The sequence below is a fragment of the Lutra lutra genome, chromosome 2 (assembly GCF_902655055.1).
Source record: "Lutra lutra chromosome 2, mLutLut1.2, whole genome shotgun sequence".
In the NCBI taxonomy this organism is placed as follows: domain Eukaryota; kingdom Metazoa; phylum Chordata; class Mammalia; order Carnivora; family Mustelidae; genus Lutra; species Lutra lutra.
This window is the reverse complement of record NC_062279.1, coordinates 142222067-142242834: the sequence shown is the minus strand read 5'-3', so window position 1 is coordinate 142242834 and position 20768 is coordinate 142222067. Positions and strand designations below refer to the sequence as shown.

The following is a 20768-nucleotide window of genomic DNA, read 5'->3' as shown; positions in this document are numbered from 1 at the left end:
TAAGTATTTGCCCACAATAGCCAGAGTATGAATTAAAAGAATTACAACTACAATAACATAAAGTCCTAAAGGCGACAAATGCCACCTCACCGGAGCAAAAATCCCTGAAGGCCTAAAGAACACAAACACGGGGGGCGCCTGGGTGGCTCAGTGGGTTAAGCCGCTGCCTTCGGCTCAGGTCATGATCTCAGGGTCCTGGGATCGAGTCCCGCATCAGGCTCTCTGCTCGGCGGGGAGCCTGCTTCCCTCTCTCTCTCTCTCTGCCTGCCTCTCTGTCTACTTGTGATCTCTCTCTGTCAAATAAATAAATAAAATCTTAAAAAAAAAAAAAAAAGAACACAAACACGGAAGCAGCTGAGCTTCACACTCACAGCTGCCCTCCACCATTCAGCTTGCATCTCTGCCCACGCTGATAAGCCTGCTCTGATGTAACTGAAGACATGTGTGTATCTCTAGAAGGGGCTTCTACCAACTCCTATGGGGCTGTGAACACACCATGGACTCACAGTATGTAACTAAGTCAAACTAACTCAAATAAGACTCAAGTGACAGTGCAAGGTTGTCTAGGGAAACATCTTTATATCAGATTCAAGGGAAGTATTTTGCCAAATGCATCTCATTTTTCTAAATAGACATGGCATCTAGCTAATGTATCTTAAAAACATCAGTGCGGGGGGGGGGGCCCTGGGTGGCTCAGTCCTTAAGTGTCTGCCTTTGGCTCAGGTCATGATCCTGGGGTCCTGGGACTGAGTCCCACATCAGGCTCCCTGCTCAGGGGGGTTCTGCTTCTCCCTCTGCTCCTCCCCCACTGCTCGTGCTGGCGGTCTCTCTCGCTCGTTTTTGCAAATACAAATAAATAAAATCGTGAATAAAATAAAATAAAATAAAATAAAAGCATCTGTGAATAGTCCTGACATTAGTAGCAAAGTGACGGAAATAAAAGCTTACTAGCGCGTCCTCTGCACTTCCTACCCATGAATCCTAACTATCTACTGGATTGAAGTTCACAAGGTATTAAATACATTTTATATACAGATGATACTCCCCCAAAATATTTTTCTTCTCTTATACCCTTTGATGGACTACCAATAATGCCCTGAGAAAAAGCCAAAAGTCAGGGGGAAAAAATCAGTTTTTAACTGAACGTCCCAACAGCCTTTTGGAATAATCAATTTCACTACTTTACTTGAAGATGTTTAGGAACTGATTCTTCAACAGAAAAACATTAAACAGAACATTCTCTACTCTCTCCTGGAGGCGGCTCCCAGGAGCTAGAGGGCAGTTGTATTCAGGTAAGAACAGAATGGACAGCCTCCCAACCATACACTCACCCAGAGGGAAAGAGGCTAGAGATAAGGCTGACCATGGAGACAGCCTGGCTTTGCATACACACCGGAAAATCCTCCTTCAAATCACTCTACTAATAAGGCCATCATTAAATGTCCAAACTGAGCGACATTCAATCTAACAAAATTCAAGCATCGCATCAATGTGGCAGTTACTAAGTACTTATTGCAACAAAATGTGACAGACTGACTTTATTCTATTCTGAATCAGTGGTTAGGTGCCCCTTCCCAGCAAACAAATAGCAAAGCCCACTGATAGGCTACACACACCCTACTTCACAGCAGATGCCCCGTGGGGAAAGAAAATGTTCATGTAGCCTAAAAAAGCCCCTTCCATCCCATCCAGCCCCTCCCTTCTCCCAGCTGAGAATCACTGTTTTAAATAATATATCTGTAGAGTTTGGGGAAAACTAAAAATTTCACTGTAAAATCTAAGCTACGAAAATAGAAGCATGGGGTTCTCTGAGAAGAACTACGTAAAGAGCAAACCTTTTCTACATGCTCACTCCTTCTCAGAATAGCCTTTGAGCACAGCTGGTCTGGGAGGCCCTTTCCTTTGTGCCTCCAGTCGCCTCCCAACAGCCTGCACGGCGCTGCGACCTTCTCTGGACTATGCTTAGGATTCCTCCTTTAGTAATTTCAGACATTGAAGAGCCCAGCTAGTGTCAGAGGACCCAGGCTGTACTCACTGTATCTTATCTGTGCAACATTACAACAAAGAGCCAGGCCCTTGGGGCGCCTGGGTGGCTCAGTGGGCTGAGCCTCTGCCTTTGGCTCAGGTCATGATCTTAGGGCCCTGGGATCGAGCCCCACATTGGGCTCTCTGCTCAGCAAGGAGCCCGCTTCCCTCTCCCTCTGCCTGCCTCTCTGCCTACTTGTGATCTCTCTCCCTCTGTCAAATAAATAAATAAAAATCTTAAAAAAAAAAAAAAAAGAGCCAGGCCCTAGGAGGCCATAAGCAAAGAAATGAACTGGCGTATGGGTGAGCAGAGCCGTGTATGCAGTTCCCCCAAGTACAACCTGTTACAGCAATATCATTTGGAAAACTTTACATTCTAGGTAATTCTGAAGGAGTACACCACAACTTTTGTGATTGTTTTTTACAACTGTGAATGTTCAAAATTCTGAGAGCCTAAGAGATTATGGTAAAAGGAGACACTGGAGGACCTTCCTACCAAGAGCAGACTTGGTCCTAGACATTGCCAATTTATGATTTTTGTTTGTTACAACATGTACTTCTTGTACAATCTTAGTGACAGGTGAGCTTCCCGGCCCTCTTTGCCCTAACTTACCTTACTGTGTGCGAAGGGGGGCGCCGTATACAAGGTGGGGTGGATGAGAGGGCGGGGCAGGTGCGGGACGGCGTGCAGAGGCACATGTCCATGGATGTGGGGGTACAGATGCAGGGCAGGGTGTGTGGGCTTCTCGGGGCTTAGGAATTGATGGCCTGGGGGAAGGGCTCCTGCGGTCATCGCTGATGCCGTCAGTCCGGAAGCTTCTTGCTTACAAACATGACATTCACAAGCGTTTGCAGCTTGTTCAGCCTAAAAGGAAAGAAAAAAAAGAAAAAAAAAAGTAAAAAGTTCAACCTAAAGGGAAAGAAAAAAAAGGACTGGTGTGAATTAAACTAATGTCAGCCACATTCTGCTGAGCACGGCTCCCGTGACACCTCGAGTTGTCCAAAGCCCTCCTTGTAGAGTACAGAAGGGACCCCAAGAGCCTGGGATGAAGGGGACCTGTGGAGAGAAGAGACGAACACCTCATGCCCTGGCCGGGTATCAGCTCAGGTAGCAGTCACACCCATCTGCGCCTGCGCCTGTCTGTGCAGGGACAGAGGACCGGCAGGGTGGCTTAGGGGAGAGGGAGAGAAGAACTGGAGCCCAGGAGGACAAAGCACTGGCGTGGGCGGGGCTCCCTCGGCTCAGGAGTGGTTCCACCGAGATGCTGCCAGATAAGGCACCAGAGATGGACTCAGCGAGGGTGACATGAAGCAGTCGGTAGCTCCTCTCCCTCAAAACAAGGGTAAAACTGAATGCGATTGTCAAAGCAATCATTTGAGGATCTGAAAATCAACCAAAGGGAAACAGCAAATCCAGAAGCATTTATTCATGCCAATCTGCTAGAACGTAAGAGCAGCAGGAGCCTGAGGGCGCCTGGGTGGCTCAGTGGGTTAAAGCCTCTGCCTTCGGCTCAGATCATGATCTCAGGGTCCTGGGATCGAGCCCCACATCGGGCTCTCTGCTCAGCAGGGAGCCTGCTTCCTCCTCTCTCTCTGCCTGGCTCTCTACCTCCTTGTGGTCTCTGTTTGTCAAATAAATAAATAAAATCTTAAAAAAAAAAAAAAAAAAAAAAAAAAAAAAGAGCAGCAGGAGCCTGGCCTTTCTGCCTGAGGCTCTTCCCATTCCCAACAGCCCTTAAAAAAACCAAAGAATCAACAGCAGATTTAAACAGTACACTAAAAATTTTAATACAAAAAAGGGAGTAAAGGGGGAACAGAGGAACAAAAAACACGAAACCTATGGAAACAAAGTGGCAGCTGCACGTGGCACAGCCATCATGACTGACATCAATGCCCTCCAGACAAAAGGCAGAGATTGATGGACAAAGTACAAATACAAAACCCAACTAAAGGATTCAAACACAAATCTTAAACTCAAACATACAAAGAAGCTGAAATTCAAAGGATGAAAAAATAGATACCATGCATACAGTAACCCTCCGGCTGCCGGAGCGACTCTGCTGGTGGGATGAAATGTTCTCTCAGATGAGAGAAGCATCTCATAATGACTAAAGAGTCGACATGTATCAAGAAGGGGTAACAATTACACACATACACTGCCAACAACACTGTCCCAAATGCATGAATTTGGCTCATCTGAAAAGGGAACAGACACTCTGGCAGTGATATGAATACATCAGTATGTCTCTCAGGAATTTTTAGAACCATGCAGATAATCAGGAAAGATTCAGAGAATTGGAATAACGCTACCAATTTGACCAAACTTTTATTCATAGGACACCCCATCTAACGAGAGCAGAACACAAATTATTTTCAAGTGTACACAGAACATTATGTAGGACAGACTAGATGTCGGGCCATAAAACAGGTCTCACTATATTCGGAAGTCCATATATTCGGAATCCATAACCTAAACTTAAGAGTCAACAAGCTAGACAGGGAAAAACAAACTAAACCCAAAGTCAGTGGAAAGAAATAATGGAGATTAGAACAGAAATCAATGAAATAAAAACAGAAAATTAATAAAACTCCCAATTTTTTTTTTTTTACAGAAATTGGTATTCTTTAGCCAGACTGAAGGTTTAAAAAAAAGCAGACAAAATTACCCAACTAATGAATTAACATCACTCCATATCCTGAGAACTAACAGAATCATAAAGGAATATAATAAACCACCTGATGCCATCAAAGGAGACAGTGCAGGTGAAATGGACGAATTCCTAGAAAGACATAAAAATTTTAAATTAAGAAGAAATAGAAAATCTGACTAAACCTATAACAAGTAAAGAAAATTTGAATTAGTCATTCTAAATCTTCCCATAAGACCAGGCCCATGGGATTTCACTGGTAAATTCTATCAACTATTTAAGAAATCTCAACTTTAGACAAATTTCTTCAGAAAATATAGGCAGAATTGGGACGCCTGGGTGGCTCAGTTGGTTGGACGACTGCCTTAGGCTCAGGTCATGATCCCGGAGTCCCGGGATCGAGTCCCGCATCGGGCTCCCAGCTCCATGGGGAGTCTGCTTCTCCCTCTGACCTTCTCCTCGCTCATGTTCTCTCTCACTGTCTCTCTCTCAAATAAATAAATAAAATCTTTAAAAAAAAAAAAAAGAAAAAGAAAAAGAAAATATAGGCAGAATAAACACTTCCCAACTCATTCTAGGAGGCCAATATTACCCTGATATCAAAGCCAGACTGAGACAAAAATCCTAACAGAAGATTAGTAACTAATCCAGCAACATACCAAAAGAAAAAAAGTTTATACACCATGACCAAATGGGATTTATTCCAGGAACACAAGGTTGGTTTAACATTCAAAAATCAGGGGTGCCTGGGTGGTTCAGTCGGTTAAGCATCCAACTCTTGATCTCAGGGTTTTGAGTTCAAGCCCCATGTGGGGCTCCACATTGGACATGGTCTACTTAAAAAAGGAAAAAAAAAAAAATTCAAGAATCACTTGGTGCAACACACCACAGTAAAAGAATGAAGGATGAAACCACAAGAACATTTCAATAGATCCAGAAAGAGCATCTGGAGAACCCAATATATGTTTACAATAAAACTCTTAGGAAATGAGAAGTGGACAGGATTTATTTCCTCAACCTGGTAAGGTTGTCCTTGACAGATGCGCAGCTGGGGTCATCCTAGTCACAGACTGGGCGACTCTCCCCGGGACCGGGAGCAAGGCAGAGTTGTGTGCTTTGTACCGCTTCTCTGCCGCGCTGTGCTGGACATTCTGGCCAGCTCAGTAAGCAAGAGGAAGACGCTGTCTTTCCAGACTGAGAAGGAAAAAGTAAAATTGTCTTTATTCACAAACAACATGACCTTGCATGTAGAAAATCCAAAGGAATCTAACCAAAAGAGAGAGAGAGAGAGAGAGAAACCAAAGAATAAACGAATTAAAGCTGCAGAATATAAGACAAATATCTGAAAATCAACTGTATTTCTATATATTACCAACAATAAATTGAAAATTGAAATAAGAAAATACCACTTTCACAAAATCAAAAACATCTAATACTTAAGAATGAATTTAAGAGGGGCGCGTGGGTGGCTCAGTTGGTTAAGCAACTGCCTTCGGCTCAGGTCATGATCCTGGAGTCCTGGGATCGAGGCCCACATCGGACTCCCTGCTCGGCAGGGAGTCTGCTTCTCCCGCTGATCTCTCTCTCATCTCATGCTCTCTCTCTCTCAAATAAATAAATAAAATCATTTAAAAAAAAAAAAAAGAATGAATTTAAGAAATACATTCAAGACCCACTGACTAGAAATTTTTTTAACTGCTGGAAGAAATTAAAGATGATTTAAGTAAATGGAAAGAGAACAGCACATTCCTAGGCTGACAGATGCAATGCCATTAAGACTGGATTTTCCTCCAAGTGATCTACATCACCTCACAAAGAAGAGAGCAGGCCCAGAGAGTCTGCTGTGAATTCTATCAAGTATTCAAGAAGTCAATACAATCTCTATCAAAATTCAGGCAGTTTTTTTGTAGAATAAGCTGATTCTAACACTTACATGGAAACATGAAGGACTCTGAACAGCCTACATAAGTTTCAATAAGGCCCACCAACCTGGGGGGCAGACCCTACCTGCTGTCCAAACTTACTACCAAGCAGGTCACACACACCGCGGGAAAGGACCCAGAGGTCCAAGGAGCAGAGAATGCAGAGTGCAGACAGCAAACGCATGTATTTAGAGCCCCTCAATGTTCAACAAACGGCTAATGCAACTCAGCAGGAAAAGACAGGCTCTGTCAACAAATGCTGCTGGGCAACTGGATGTAGACGTAGCAAAAAGCTGAATGTAGCCCCTTGCCTCATACTGTGAGGAAAACTGAGTCAAATGAACCACACCTTAAATGAGAGCTCAAGTTAGAAATCTTGCAGAACAAAAGAGAGCTTTCTTGGATATGACATCAAAAGCATGATTTGTAAAAGGAAAAATCGAGGAACTGGAATTCACCAAAATTAAAAACTTCTGCTTTTCAAAAAATACCATAAAACCTAACAGACAGGGGCGCCCAGGTGACACAGTCGGTTAAGCATTGCACCCGGCTCAGGTCGGGATCTTTGGGTTGAGAGATCAAGCCCCTCAGGTGATTCTGTGTGCTAAGCAAGGAGTCAGCTTGGGATTCTCTCTCCTTCTCCTTCTGACACCCACTGTGTGCATGCACACGTGTACTTTTTCTCTCTCAAATAGGTAAATAAATAAAATCTTTAAAAAACCAACACCACAAAAACACAACTAATAGACATGCCACAGACCCAGAGAAAATCTCTGCAAATCACATACTAATAAAGGACATACATATAATAGCATAAAAAGAAGTCTGACATCTCAACAATAAGATGGAATGGGAAATGCAAGGAAGACCGAAATCTCAAGGGGCTGCCATTTCTCACCAGACTGGCCAAACCCCAAGATTACGACATCATCCTCTCCTAGGGAGCAGGGGAGACCATCACACTCTAGACCCAGAGAAGCCACCACTGGTGACCACTCCTAGGAACAGACCTACTGATGTAGGAAGGTCAGATGTACAAGGTTGCTCACTGAATAGCATAAAGGGAAAACAAAGGGAAACAAACACAAGTGCCCACCAGCAGGGACTAAAAAGAGAAAGAGAATTCTGGTATGTCCACCTGCTGGCAGACAGAGAGGGCAACAGACAAGGACAAGGAAGTGTGCTCCACACAGAATCAATCAGGATATAATGCTGAGAGGAAAAGCAAGGGGGGGCTGAGTGTGCATTAGTATAAGCCTTGTCACAGAAAAGGGAAAGAATAAATATTAGCATTTGCATAAACAAACACTGGAAGGACACAATAATAAGACTGGTTATCTACTGGGACTAGAACTGGGGATGGGCAGGTGCTGGGCAGGGCAGAGGGTGAACAACGCTAGGGCCAGACTTCTTAATGAAACACCTTTTTGTATCGCCTTTCTTGTTTCAACTATGGACCTATACTGACTATTAATGAAAATAATTTAGCCAAGCAACCCGACCATCATTTGTTCTTCCTTTCATTTAAGAACTACGTGAGCGGGGTGCCTGGGTGGCCCAGTAGTTAAGCATCTGCCTTTGACTCAGGTTATGGTTCCAGGGCCCTGGGATCGAGTCCTGCATTGGGCTCCCTGTTCATTGAGAAGTCAGCTTGTCCCTCTCCCTCTGTCCCTACTCACTGCTCAAGTGTGTACTCTCACTCTCTCAAACAAATAAATAAAAACTTAAAAAAAAAAAAAAAAGAAAAAGAACTATGTGAGCATCTATTCATAAAATTAGGAGTCTCTAAGAGAAAAGAGTCATTGCCGGAGGTACACTCACCTTTTGGAAACAGAAAAACAGACCTCCATCAGAAAAAAACCTCCCTTACAAAATCAACTTTTTTCTGAAATTTTAACATTCCATTATTTTATTTATTTAAAAAATCCTCCCTTTGCTTCTTTACATACAAAAAAAGCCCTTCTATGACAGCTAACTGTCTGGAGTGACTCGGATGCTGCAAAATCGAGACCGTCGAGTGGATTCAAGCAAGAGGAACAAGATGAAAACAGGGTGAGGGACCATGTTTGTGTATTTTATCAGTGGGCCTCAATCCTCTCCAGTTCTAATCTTTAGAAGCTATTCAAGATAACACAATTTTGCATTCAATAATGCTCATGTTTAGAGAAAATATACACAAACACAGACACCCTCAGCGAAACATAAAGTTTGGGAAAATGAAATCATACCTGCTGAGTAGGGTAAGACGGGGGTGGACTGTCCGCTTTCCTCTCCTCATTCCTGGGACTCACACTGCCTAGGGCTCCATCTTGCTCTGGGGCTCCCGGCGGCTCCCCGCTGCTCTCGCCGTCTGCCTCCTCGTCGTCGGCCTCTGAAGAGCTGCTGCTGGTACTGCTTACCTGAGGAGACTTCAAAAACAAACTTCGTAATTTATACTTTTCAAAGTGGAAGAACTAAAACAAACAAGACACCAGATCACCACTTGATGCCATCTCTTGTCACTGTGAAGAAGTGGTGTCCATACCTCATCTTTCAGGGCCATGTTTTCCCCGCCACCGTTCAGCTCGCTGTGGATTCCATTCATACTGGCCACCACCTCGGTATCATCGTAGTTACTCAGTGGATAAATATCAGCAAATTTAGCTGACAACGGTGCAACGTCTTCATCGTCACTACAACTGAGACAGGCAGAGACGGTCACCACGAGGCTGCTCACCAGGGGACAGGGAGTACACCGCCCACGGAGCCCGATGCTGCCTTTACAGGCTGTTCTGGTTTGCGGGAATATTACACTGAGCACCACGCACACTTGGTAACATCTCCTGGTAACCTGAACACCGGGGGAAAAATGCCTGAAAGATTACCATCTGTGCTACACAGAAGAATGGAAAACAAAACACCAAAAGAAGAAAAATATCTGGGAAACTGCCAAAATTTAATCGGATTAATTATTACTGCATTTCCACTGGGCTTGAAGTGGCTCAGTGTACAACTGTTCGCTGCCATTTCCAAGCAGACACAATTAATTTTTTATTAAAATTAAAGGGAGTACAAAGAACCACCAAAGTTTCAGACGTAGCCAGTTGAACAAAACTTTAAAGGCACTTAGGTGACAAAATACTAAAAGTTTTTTACCACAAGGCCTGCTCTCGACAAGTCACTCGTGATCTGAATTAAATATCAACTTTAACAAGACATCTAAACAATGGGCAAATGGAAGATTTACTTAAAAAAAAAAAAAACCAAAAAAAAAAACTAGTAGGCAAATTTCAAGGCTGTAGCTAATGAAGGACACTTCAAACATAGGCTTTTCTGGTGTGACAAGGGCGGGCACACAGTCTCCACATCAGGGCAGACTGTGCAGGGCATGGACCATTTGTGGTCAGCCCACCGTGACCATAAACATGCCTCTCAGTCCGTCTTTAGCTCTGCATACAATAACTTCCAGAAGGAAAAATCCTACAAACTGGTGATCTTTCAGATTTAGTAGAGTGTCCAGAATTGCTCAACTCAGATGTCCTTCCCATTTTTGGAAAAAGAGGGAACACAATATGCCGTAACCTGGAGCTCACCACGGTTAGTACCCACAGTACCCACCAGGTGAAGGCTGTTCAGGTCTCCTGAGGCCCGCGGCACCTGAGGTGATGGAATGTGTGGCCTTGGCCAACACTCATACCCACTCCCGAAACATCACCACCACTACCACGAGTCACAGATGACATGAGGTGATTGAGTCATTTGCTCAGTGTAATGAAGGCAGGCTACAGCTCCCCTAGGGCCCCCGAGAACCAAACAGCCCTGTGGCACAGAGACTCCAGGCACACGATTCTCTCCAACCGACTTAGTGCTGACACCAAGAAAGAGATGACACAAACCAAAGGCAACAACGGAGGCTTTCAAGTCCTTACAGTTCATGTTTGGAAGACATTAATCCTAGCTGCTGAAGGACCAGAGGTCCAGCACAGCCGCAGGCAGTCCTGGCCCACAGACAAAGGTACCCCAGCGCACTTCCTCCACTGCGCAACACAGCGCAGAAGCCCACACCTGACATCAGTGTGACAAAGTAGCAAGGATGGGCTTTTCCAACATAAATTTTTTTTTACATTTATTTAAACACCATATGTGTTTAATTTCAGTCTGTTTTTAGTTAGAGGTTGCCAAACAGCTAGCTGGGAAACCCTCGACCCTCCCTCACAGGCCCCAGAGAGAGCACAGGGTATTCAGGTCTAGAAAGCAGCTCGAACTCAAAGGAGTCATGGCATTCAGGCCAATCCCTTCAGAATTATTTTGTTTTGAGACCAGATCCATACTGAGGACTGCAAGACTCTGAAGGAAAGCCTCAGAGTCGTCAGGAGAAATCCAGATGGAGGTGGTGAGCAATCTGAGAGTCGCTGAGTAGCCTGAGGTCAGGGCCACAATCCCTCCCATGGGGAACCACGCTGGCGGCCATCGCCTCCACGGGGCTCCTGACACCTGCACGCTCTATGATAAGCAAAATGCAAACCTAAGTTTACCTAAATAAAATAAAGACACACATCCATGTGCAACCTGTCCAGAAGTTCGAAAGGAAAGCCTCAACAAATGACAGGGTCACAACTCTGAAAAAATGTGAGGCCACTCACCTACAGTGTGAACTGGCGACGACCGCACAGCCCCCTCGCTCATACAAAATGTACTTCTAGATAATGTGGGAACACGGAAAACAGAACCTTTCAATCTCTTGCTAAAGTGATCTTCTGAGTTTTTAGCAAGACATGGAATAAGCATGAATGCTGAACGGACAATGAGGCGGAATGAACTTCAGGCTGATCACCCTCAAACGAAATGGGAAACATGAAGCTAGAACTGAAGAGACACTTCCCTGCATACCAACATGGTTTTTTCTTTACTGGCATTTATAAATTTACCGTATTTTTTTTTTTCATGTAATGAAATAGTGTCAAAGTTTGGGTTTACTGATTTCATATTTTAAAAGTTGCTTAAAAAAATGAAGGATCCTTTTTCTTGAAAAGCACTATAATGATATCCATACTTCTGTAGACATTACTGTCCATATTTCTCATCATTGGGTTACGTAAATTTCTGAAATCTTATTACAAAGTCACAACTTACAAAGTTGGTGCAGAGCCACTGTCTGTGAGGATGAGTCTGGGATGTTGCTGAATTGTAATGGGAGAGCTGGAGCCTGACCCTGAGCTTGCTGAGGACACGCTAGGTGGACGCATCTCAGAGAGATAGTCAGGAGCGGAATCCACTTGGAGGGGCAGCTGGTGACTGTGGATGTCGCCAGTGACGGGGGGGTCCATGACACCACAAGTGAGGATGTGTGAGAGGCTGCAGTCATCACAAGCACATCTGAGTGGGAACGAAGGACAGTTACCCAGAGATCCGAGAGAGCTAGACAGAGCTCTGTCGGGCTCGGCGCCCGGGCCAAGGCTGTGGCTCCCGCGGGCCCGCCACCCCCACACAATTTTGCAGGCTCACCTTCTCCTGTAGTTACAGTTGGGGCAGTCGGGCATGCTGAGCCGGGACGACAGCATGTGCCTCATGGCATCCGTGAAGTTGTTCTCGCCAGTGACTGCCTTCTTGTTGGTTAGCTAGAGGAAACCATCAAATGAGAAGTTAACTTTGCAAGACATGCTCCCAGTCAGGTGGTCCAGCTTCTCTGTAATCATGGTACTGGGTGCCATGCTCATTCAGAAGCCAGTGACCACAGTTTTCCTAGAGTGGGACAGGGCCGGGAAGGGGCAGACCTGAAATGCATGGCAGCCACCGGCCTGAGCCTCACAAAGGCCAGGGAGCAGGAAGCCCTGGCTGGTGCCTCACCAGCAGACACCCAGCCTTTACCTGGAATCAGCTGTGTGCTCGGTTCTCACTAGGGACCAGGAGCGCAGAGCTAAACCGCAGCCCCCCAGGGGCTTAGACCCTGGAAGAGGAAACCATGATGTGGGAGGTGCCCTGGCAGAAAAGCAGCAGGTGCCGGGCCCACATAGGGCCCAGAGGAAGCACTGTTGGTAATGCTGTCAGAGGCAAAGAGGGCATCCACGTCAGGAGCAGAGCACTGAGCCAGGCATCACTGAAACACCTCTGGAAGGCCTGGCTGACCCTGGGCTGAGCAGGAGGGAGTCTTGGGGGATGGGACAGAGGTTGGGGGGGGGGGTGTGCCCAACAGAATAGCCTGGAGGCACACAGGCCCGCACACGAAGAGCTGCAGCATTAGATGGCCCACGAGTTAAAAGGCATTTGTGACACATGACAGAAGCAGGCAGGTGGGAGGATGGCCAGCTGGGGAGAACACCCACTGCAGGAACAAGGACTGGCACTGCACTGGGTGCAGATCCAGGAGCTACCTACCAGTCGACAAGACAAGCATGGGGATTGCAGAGAAGAAACCTACAGACCAGCTCTGGCAACGGGATGAGTGGTGCTAGAAGGGCCATCTGATAGGCTAGACGCCACACAGGAAGGGTTGGGGGATGGGAGCCGGTGAGCGAGCCCAGTGTGGGTGGAGACCACAGGGGCAAGGACACCAAAATGGGGGAAGGGACACCAATGCCTGAGGAAGGGGGAGACAAAGATGCCAGCTTGTGAAGAAGAATCAACGGAGTCAAGTTTCTAAAGTCGAGTGCCCTGAGGCCATCGGGGCAAGGCTCCCAGCCAGCCACAGGGAGGTGCAGAGGGGTAGGGAAGTCTGTAGGGAAGGAGGGAGCGAGCTGTGTTGTCAGCAGCTACATTGAAAGCTCGGCCCAGGCCCATGTGGGGAGGCCTGTGAATTGGGCCTGAGGGGAGCAGGCTGGCTTCCAGCTCTGTGACTTGACGGCACCAGCTCCCTCCAAGACCAGACACTAGGGACTTGGGTGGCTGTGGGCTAGTGTGGTCACTCGATAAATGGGATTTTCCTTGAGAAATACAGAAGAGAAGGAAATGGATAAGGGAGACTAGTTAGGAGCAGACCCACAGTGCGGCCTTGGAATGGTATTTTTCCCTGCGCAGGCACATAGCCCCCCCACGCCCCCAAGCCTCACCTGCTCCTCAATGAATCGCCTCTGTTTGAAAAGCTCCCAGTCCTCCGTCAGCATGTGCTGTTTGGTTTTCATTGTCATCTAGGAAGGAGATGCAAACAACAAAACCTTAGTGCCAGCAAGAGCCAGCCAGGCTTCTGCAAAGGGAGACCTCAGAAACGGTGCCCAAGTCACTCCCCCTGCAGATGAGGAAGGCACAACAGACTTGTGGCCCCGGCGCCCCACCTCCTTCACGGGTTCTGTTCACATGGGAAACATGGAGGAGCTCACACTTAAAAAAGAACTGAAGGGGGTGCCTGGGTGGCTCAGTGGGTTAAGCCGCTGCCTTCGGCTCAGGTCATGATCTCAGAGTCCTCGGATCGAGCCCCGCATCGGGCTCTCTGCTCAGCAGGGAGCCTGCTTCCTCCTCTCTCTCTACCTGCCTCTCTGCCTGCTTGTGATTTCTCTCTGTCAAATGAATAAATAAAATCTTTAAAAAAAAAAAAGAACTGAAGGTCCCAGAGCTGAAGCTGTTCTTGCGGTAAGTGAGCATTCAGCCTATACTGGCCTGTGCCCAAGATAGAGCGTGAAGACGTGTGAGGGAGTGCGCGCGAAGAGCCCTAAGCAGCCTGAGCTGCAGACTGTGTATGACTTCATGCCCACGGGGCCCCTAGCAGAGTCAGAGGCACAGAGACAGCAGGTATATGGGGAGCCAGGGACTGGAGGACAAGGAGGAGTCAGGAAGGGGGGAGGGCAGGCACGCTACCGTGGGAACGGACTTGCTGCCACTGAACTGGACTCTGAGCAATGGTTAAAATGGTATGTTTTCTGTTATGTGTATTTTACCACAATTAAAAAAGAAACCACTTTGAGAGGAATAGGGAATTAAGGATGGGTTCAAGGTATAGTTTTACTGAGGTGGGAGAGGCTATGAAACAATTAAGTCTTGATGTTTATCTACATGTGTTCTTGTATTACTGAAAACTTAAGAATAATTCCTAACAAGAGAAATATGAGATATGTATCTTCTAAATTATTAGAACAAAAAAAAAAAAGAGAGGAGGACAATATTTAATCCCACAGGCAAGAAAATATTACCAATAAACCCTCCAAAAAAAGAATAATTTAAAAAAAATTCATGCATTTGAAAAAAAATTTATGTAGTTTAAACTAGGAGAGAAGAAATCAAAGTTGAAATTACAGTCCATGGAAATCACTGACAATGAAAGCCCTGCAAATCAATTACAGAAGATGTATCCAACACATAGATGAACATGTACAGACTTCAACGCGTTTGAGAGAACAAAACAGAGGAAAAGATTGAAACGTGTGTGTTCCACACAAGCCAAAGAAACAGAACAACATGAGAAACCAATAAAGCAGGAAGAAAGTAAAGTAAAAGCAGAAATTAATGGGAAGATGAAGCAAATGTGTTCAATAAATCCCAAAACACTGGTTCTCCAGATTCCCTCCTGGGCGGACCCAGGGAAGAAAAGGCCCTGCCAACAAAGTGGGCATGAGGCAGGACACATACGGGCAGAGGTTTCCTTTAACCCACAGAGGGAAGGATCTGTGCAATGTAGACTTTCACCTGCACAGAAACACTGCAAGCCAGGGGTTCATGGGCTATTCTGCTGAGCCTGCCCAACATGTTTGAAAAGCTGAGTCAACATTAGATAGCTCTTGAGATGGAACCAAACAGCCCAGACTCTGGCTTCTGTGGACATCTCCATGGCTCGGAGGCCCCGTCCTTTGCTACCCTCCTGGCCGAGGGCATGGCATTTCCTTCTGGCACAGAAGATGCTCTCTCAGCAAAGTGGGCCAGGAAGGCAGGCCAGGGAGCACAACAGCTCTCCCACAGCCACCACTCCCCTGACTTTCATCACTCCCCTCTGAGCACAAACTCATCATCCCTTGTCTCCACAATGTGGACAATCTTCTAGGCAAACATCAATTGTGGAACTCACTCAAGAGGGAGGAAACCCAAAACAGATGACAAAGTTTAACATGAACTGAAAAGGTGGTACAAGACCCATAATCCTCATTCCTCCTCCTTGCAAAGAAAGATCATGCCCTAGGTTTTAGGGTGGATTCTATCAATCCCTTTATGGAAAAGAAAACTTAAAGTATTCCTGAAAATTAAAGCAAACATGGAAAGTTTCTAAATGCATTCTATGAGACTAGCATAACCTTCATACAAAACAGACAAGGCCTCAAAGACAAACACTCAATGATGCCTCAGAATACAAACCCCAAAATCCTAAATAAAGTATTAGCAACTTAAATCTAATAATGAATTAATAGAATATATATCATAATCTAGTAGGCTTTAATCCCAGGAATGCAAGCATGTCTCAAAATTAGGAAACCTAATGTCTTACTTGATAGAGAAAAACACACAGAAGAAAACCATATAATCGAATTCAATATCTATTCCTGTTTTTTACAAAAATTGTAACTTAAGTAAGCAAGAAGAAAGGAACTTCCTTAATTTGCTAAAAACTCCCCAATACTCACGGGAGGCCTGTGACTTCAAGGGAAGCATGCACACTCGTCCCCGTGAAGCCAGAGCAGCAGACAGAGCCGCCCACTACACCCTCATGAAAAGCCAAGGGCTCTAACTGAAACCAAACCAACAGTGCAAACGCCAGAAGCTAAGACAAAGCTACTCGTAGGAGACGTGGACTCAGGGTGCTGGGTGGAATGCCAACAGCTGGACGGCTCCGACCCCAGAAGCCCCAGGGGTAAACTTGACGGGAAGGGAATAAATTGTGAAACCATCAGACAGAACAGAACACACAACCAAAACACAGAAACGTGCACCATCTTCCTGGATGGAAGACTCAGTGCTGAGGCCAGCTCTCCCTTTACGTCATGTATGTCCACAGCTTTCAGGAAAAACATTTTCCTCTTACAAGCAGCAATTACAGTCGCACGTTTAAAAAATGATTTTGGTGGCCCTAGAGCTCAGGGGTTAGAGCACTGGTCTTGTAAAAAATGATTCTGGGGTGGAGATGCTGAGCCTGGGAGGCTCCATCAGCTGAGCATCCAACCCTTGATCTCAGCTCAGCTCTTGCTCTTGGGCTCTTGAGTTCAAGCCCTGAGCTGGGCTCCATGCTGGGCATGATGCCTACTTAAAATAAAACCTTAAAATAAAAAAAGATTTTCAATGAGCTATATATTAGGAAAGGTAGTCATTTCTTTTAGTACAGAACTCAGTCCAGAGCTGTTTGATAGTTAACAACATCAACAGAAACCTTCTCTTTGACCCCCTCCTCACATCCTCTGGGATTAATTCTTCCAAACATTTGGGTTCCTGCAGGCTTATATATGTGTCAAACAACAAATAAAGGACACATTTATGAGAGAAAGAGCGGAAGAGAGAGCAAGAGCTGGGGGAGGAGCAGAGGCTGACTCCCCAAGGAGCAGGGAGCCCAATCATGGGTAGGGATCCCAGGACCCCGGGACCATGACCCACGAAAGCAGACAAGTGACTAAGCCACCCAGGCACCTCGAGGATAAATTTTATTTTTTTATCATTATTTTTTAAAGATTTTATTTATTCATTTGTCTCAGTGAGACAGCGGAGAAGCAGGAAGAGCTGCAGGTAGAGGGAGAAGTGGACAAGACACTGAGCAGGGAGGCCAATGCAGGACTCGATCCCAGGACCCTGGGACCATGACCTCAGCTGAAGGCAGCTGCTTAATTGACTGAGCCACTCAGGCGCCCCTCCAAGGACACATTTTACAAAGATTTTTTTTTAATCTTATTTATTTATTTGACAGAGAGAGAGAGATCACAAGTAGGCAGAGAGGCAGGCAGAGAGAGAGGGGGAAGTAGGCTCCCCGCAGAGCAGAGAGCCTAATTCGGGGCTTGATCCCAGGACCCTGAGATCATGACCTGAACCGAAGGTAGAGGCTTAACCCACTGAGCCACCCAGGAGCCCCCTTTTATTGTAAAGATTTTTTATTTTATTTATCAAGGACACATTTTAAAAAGCAAGCAAAAACAAGTGATTTCAAAACTGTCATCCATGTCCCACATCCATACTTATTTATGAATACTCAATCATTTACAGATGTTTTGAAACCTTGGAATTACTAATAATTTCTAAGCTACTACTTGATTAGAAGCCACTGATGTCCATTCCAAGGATTTCAGAATGACTAGTGCCCTCTGGATGCTACTAAAATTGCTCCTTAATTTGTATTAATGGCATCACGGTTTCTTGATAGGTGAGTGAAAATAATACACTTTCTGCTTGCTTTAGTAAGGAGGACAGTTTGTTTTCTTTGTGGGAGAAGGAAACGATAAACAAGACCCTTTTTTTTTTGTTTTTCTTGTTGTAATAAAATACACATAACATAAAATTGATCATCTTAACCATTTTTTTTTTTTAAGATTTTATTTATTTATTTCACAGACAGAGATCAGAAGTCAGACAGAGATCACAAGTAGGCAGAGAGGCAAGCAGGGCGCGGGGGGAGCAGGCTCCCCGATGAGCAGAGAGCCCGCTGTGGGGCTCAATCCCAGGACTCTGGGATCATGACCTGAGCCGAAGGCAGAGGCTCTAACCCACTGAGCCATTCAGGTGCCCCATCTCAACCATTTTTTAAAAAAATTTTAGGGGCGCCTGGGTGGCTCAGTGGGTTAAGCCTCTGCCTTCGGCTCAGGTCATGATCCCTGGGTCCGGAGACTGAGCCCCACATTGGGCTCTCTGCTCAGCAGGGAGCCTGCTTCCCCCTCTCTCTCTGCCTGCCTCTCTGCCTACTTGTGATCTCTGTCAAATAAATTAATAAAATCTTAAAAAAATAATAAAAAATAAAATAAAAAATTTTATTCATTCATTTGAGAGAGAGAGAGAACAAGCTTGGGGGTAGAGGCAGAGGGAGAGGGAGAAGCCGACTCTCTGCTGAGCAGGGAGCCTAACATGGTACTTGATCCCAGGAATCTGTGATCATGACCTGAGCTGAAGGCAGATGCTTAACCAATTGAGCCACACAGATGCCCCACCATCTTAACCATTTTTAAGTGTACAGTTCAGTGATATTACATACGTTCACATCCTCGTGCAAACATCCCCACCATCCCTTCCCAGAACTTTCTCATCTTTCCCAACTGAAACTCTGTCCCCACGAAAAAACCCGTTCTCCCCTCCCCTAGTCTCTGGTCCCCATGAGTTACACTTTCTGTCCCTAGGAGTCTGACTACTGTAGGTACCTCATATAAGTGGAGTTCTACAACAGATGTCCTTTTGTATCTGGTTTAGTTCACTTAGAATAATGCCTTTAAGGTTCTTTCGTATTTTTAGGTCTTCCATTTAGGTCCTTTTCCATCCTGAGTTAATTTCTGCATGTGGTGTGAGGTAAGGCTCCAATGTCCATCTTTGGCATGGGATGTGCAGTTTCCCAGCACTGTCTGTTGCAAAGACTGGCCTTTCCCATGTGAGTGGTCTTGGGACCCTTACTGAACATCACGTGACCACACAGGTGAGCGTCTATCTTATGTCAACACCACACTGTTTTGATTACTGTAGCTATGTAGTCCGTTTCAAAATCAGAAAGTTTGAGTCCTCCAGATTTATTGTTCTTTTCCAAGATTGTTCTGGCTATTCTGGGTCCTCTGAGATTGCATATGAATTTTAAGATGGGTTTTTTTCTGTTTCTACAAAAATGACTCTAGGATTTTGACAGGTATTGCTGAGTCTGTAGACCACTTTAGCTAACACGGACATTTTAATATCATTAAGTCTTCCAATGAACATGGGATGTGGTTCCTTTTATGTCTTTCTTTTTTAAAATTTTTAAAAAGATTTATTTATTTCGGGGGGGGGAGGCAGATGGACATTTAATAGTTTTCATTGTGCAAGTCTTCTACCTCCTTGAGTAAATCACCTTGTTAAGTATTTTACTTTTTTTTTTAAAGATTTTATTTATTTATTTGTCAGAGAGAGTGAGCACAGACAGACAGAGTGGCAGACAGAGGCGGAGGGAGAAGCAGGCTCCCCGCCAAGCAAGCAGCCCGATGCGAGACTGGATCCCAGGACACCAGGATCACGACCTGAGCCGAAGGCAGCCGCCCAACCAACTGAGCCACCCAGGCATCCCAGTATTTTACTCTTGATACTATTGTAAATGGGATTGTTTTTGTAACTTCCTTTGCAGATTTTTTGTTAACATACAGAGATACCATTTTTTGTGCATTATTTTGTTCCTGATGCTCTGAATTCATTTATTCTAACAGCATTCACTTTTTTTTTTACAGTCTTTAGGATTTTCTACACATAAGGTCGTATCACCTGCAGAAATAATTTTACTTCTTCTGTCCCAATTTGGAGGTCTTTGATTTTTCTTGCCTAATTGCTCTGACCAAAACTTCCAGCACCATGTGGAATGGAAGTGGTGAAAGCAGCAACCTTGCCTTTTTCCTCATAGAGAAAATGCTTCCAGTCTTTCACGGCTGGGTGTGATGCTTCCTCTGGGTTTTCATCGATGGCTCTTCTCATGTGGAGGCAGGTCCCGTCTGTTCCTAGTTTGTTGAGTGTTTTTATCATGAAAGCTAAATACTGTCAAATGATTTTAGGGGATCAATTAAGATGATCCTGTGTTTTTTACTCCCTCCATTGTGTTGATGTGGCATATTACATTGATCGGTTTTCATGTATAGACCCATACTCGCATGCCAAGAATAAATTCCAGCTGGTCATGGTGTACATAGTCCTTTTAATATGCTGCTGAATTCTGTTCGCTAGTATTCTGTTGCGGATTTTTTTCATCAGTCTTTACCATAGATGTTGGTCTATAATTTTCTTTTCTTACATTGTCTCTGTTATCAGGGTAAGGCTGGCCTCACAGAATGAGTTGGGAAGCTTCTCTCCCCTTCAATTTTTGGGAAAAGTTGGGGAAGGGCTGGTGTTAATTCTTCTTTAAAGATTTGATAGAATTCATCTGTGAAGCCGTCTGGTCCTGGGCTATGCTCTGTTGGGAGTTTTTGTTTTGTTTTAAGATTTTATTTATTTGAGGGGGAGGGAGAGAGAACACAAGAAAGGGGAGCAGGAGGCAGAGGAAGAGGGAGAAGCACGCTACCTGCTGAGCAGAGAGCCTGATATGGGGCTCGATCCCAGGACCCGAACTAAAGTCAGATGCTTAACCAACTGAGCCACCCAGGCGCCC

At 45.2% G+C, this 20768-nt stretch overlaps 1 protein-coding gene across 1 annotated transcript in view; it reads right to left on the bottom strand.

Annotated features, from left to right (window-relative positions):
* Positions 1 to 20768, bottom strand: part of FAM193A (family with sequence similarity 193 member A) — a 163925-nt gene that overhangs the window by 34726 nt on the left and 108431 nt on the right. The window contains 6 exon segments of the mRNA XM_047718668.1: positions 2639 to 2890; positions 8824 to 9003; positions 9120 to 9273; positions 11708 to 11950; positions 12080 to 12192; positions 13621 to 13698. Of these exon segments, the coding sequence (XP_047574624.1) occupies positions 2639 to 2890; positions 8824 to 9003; positions 9120 to 9273; positions 11708 to 11950; positions 12080 to 12192; positions 13621 to 13698 (1020 nt within the window).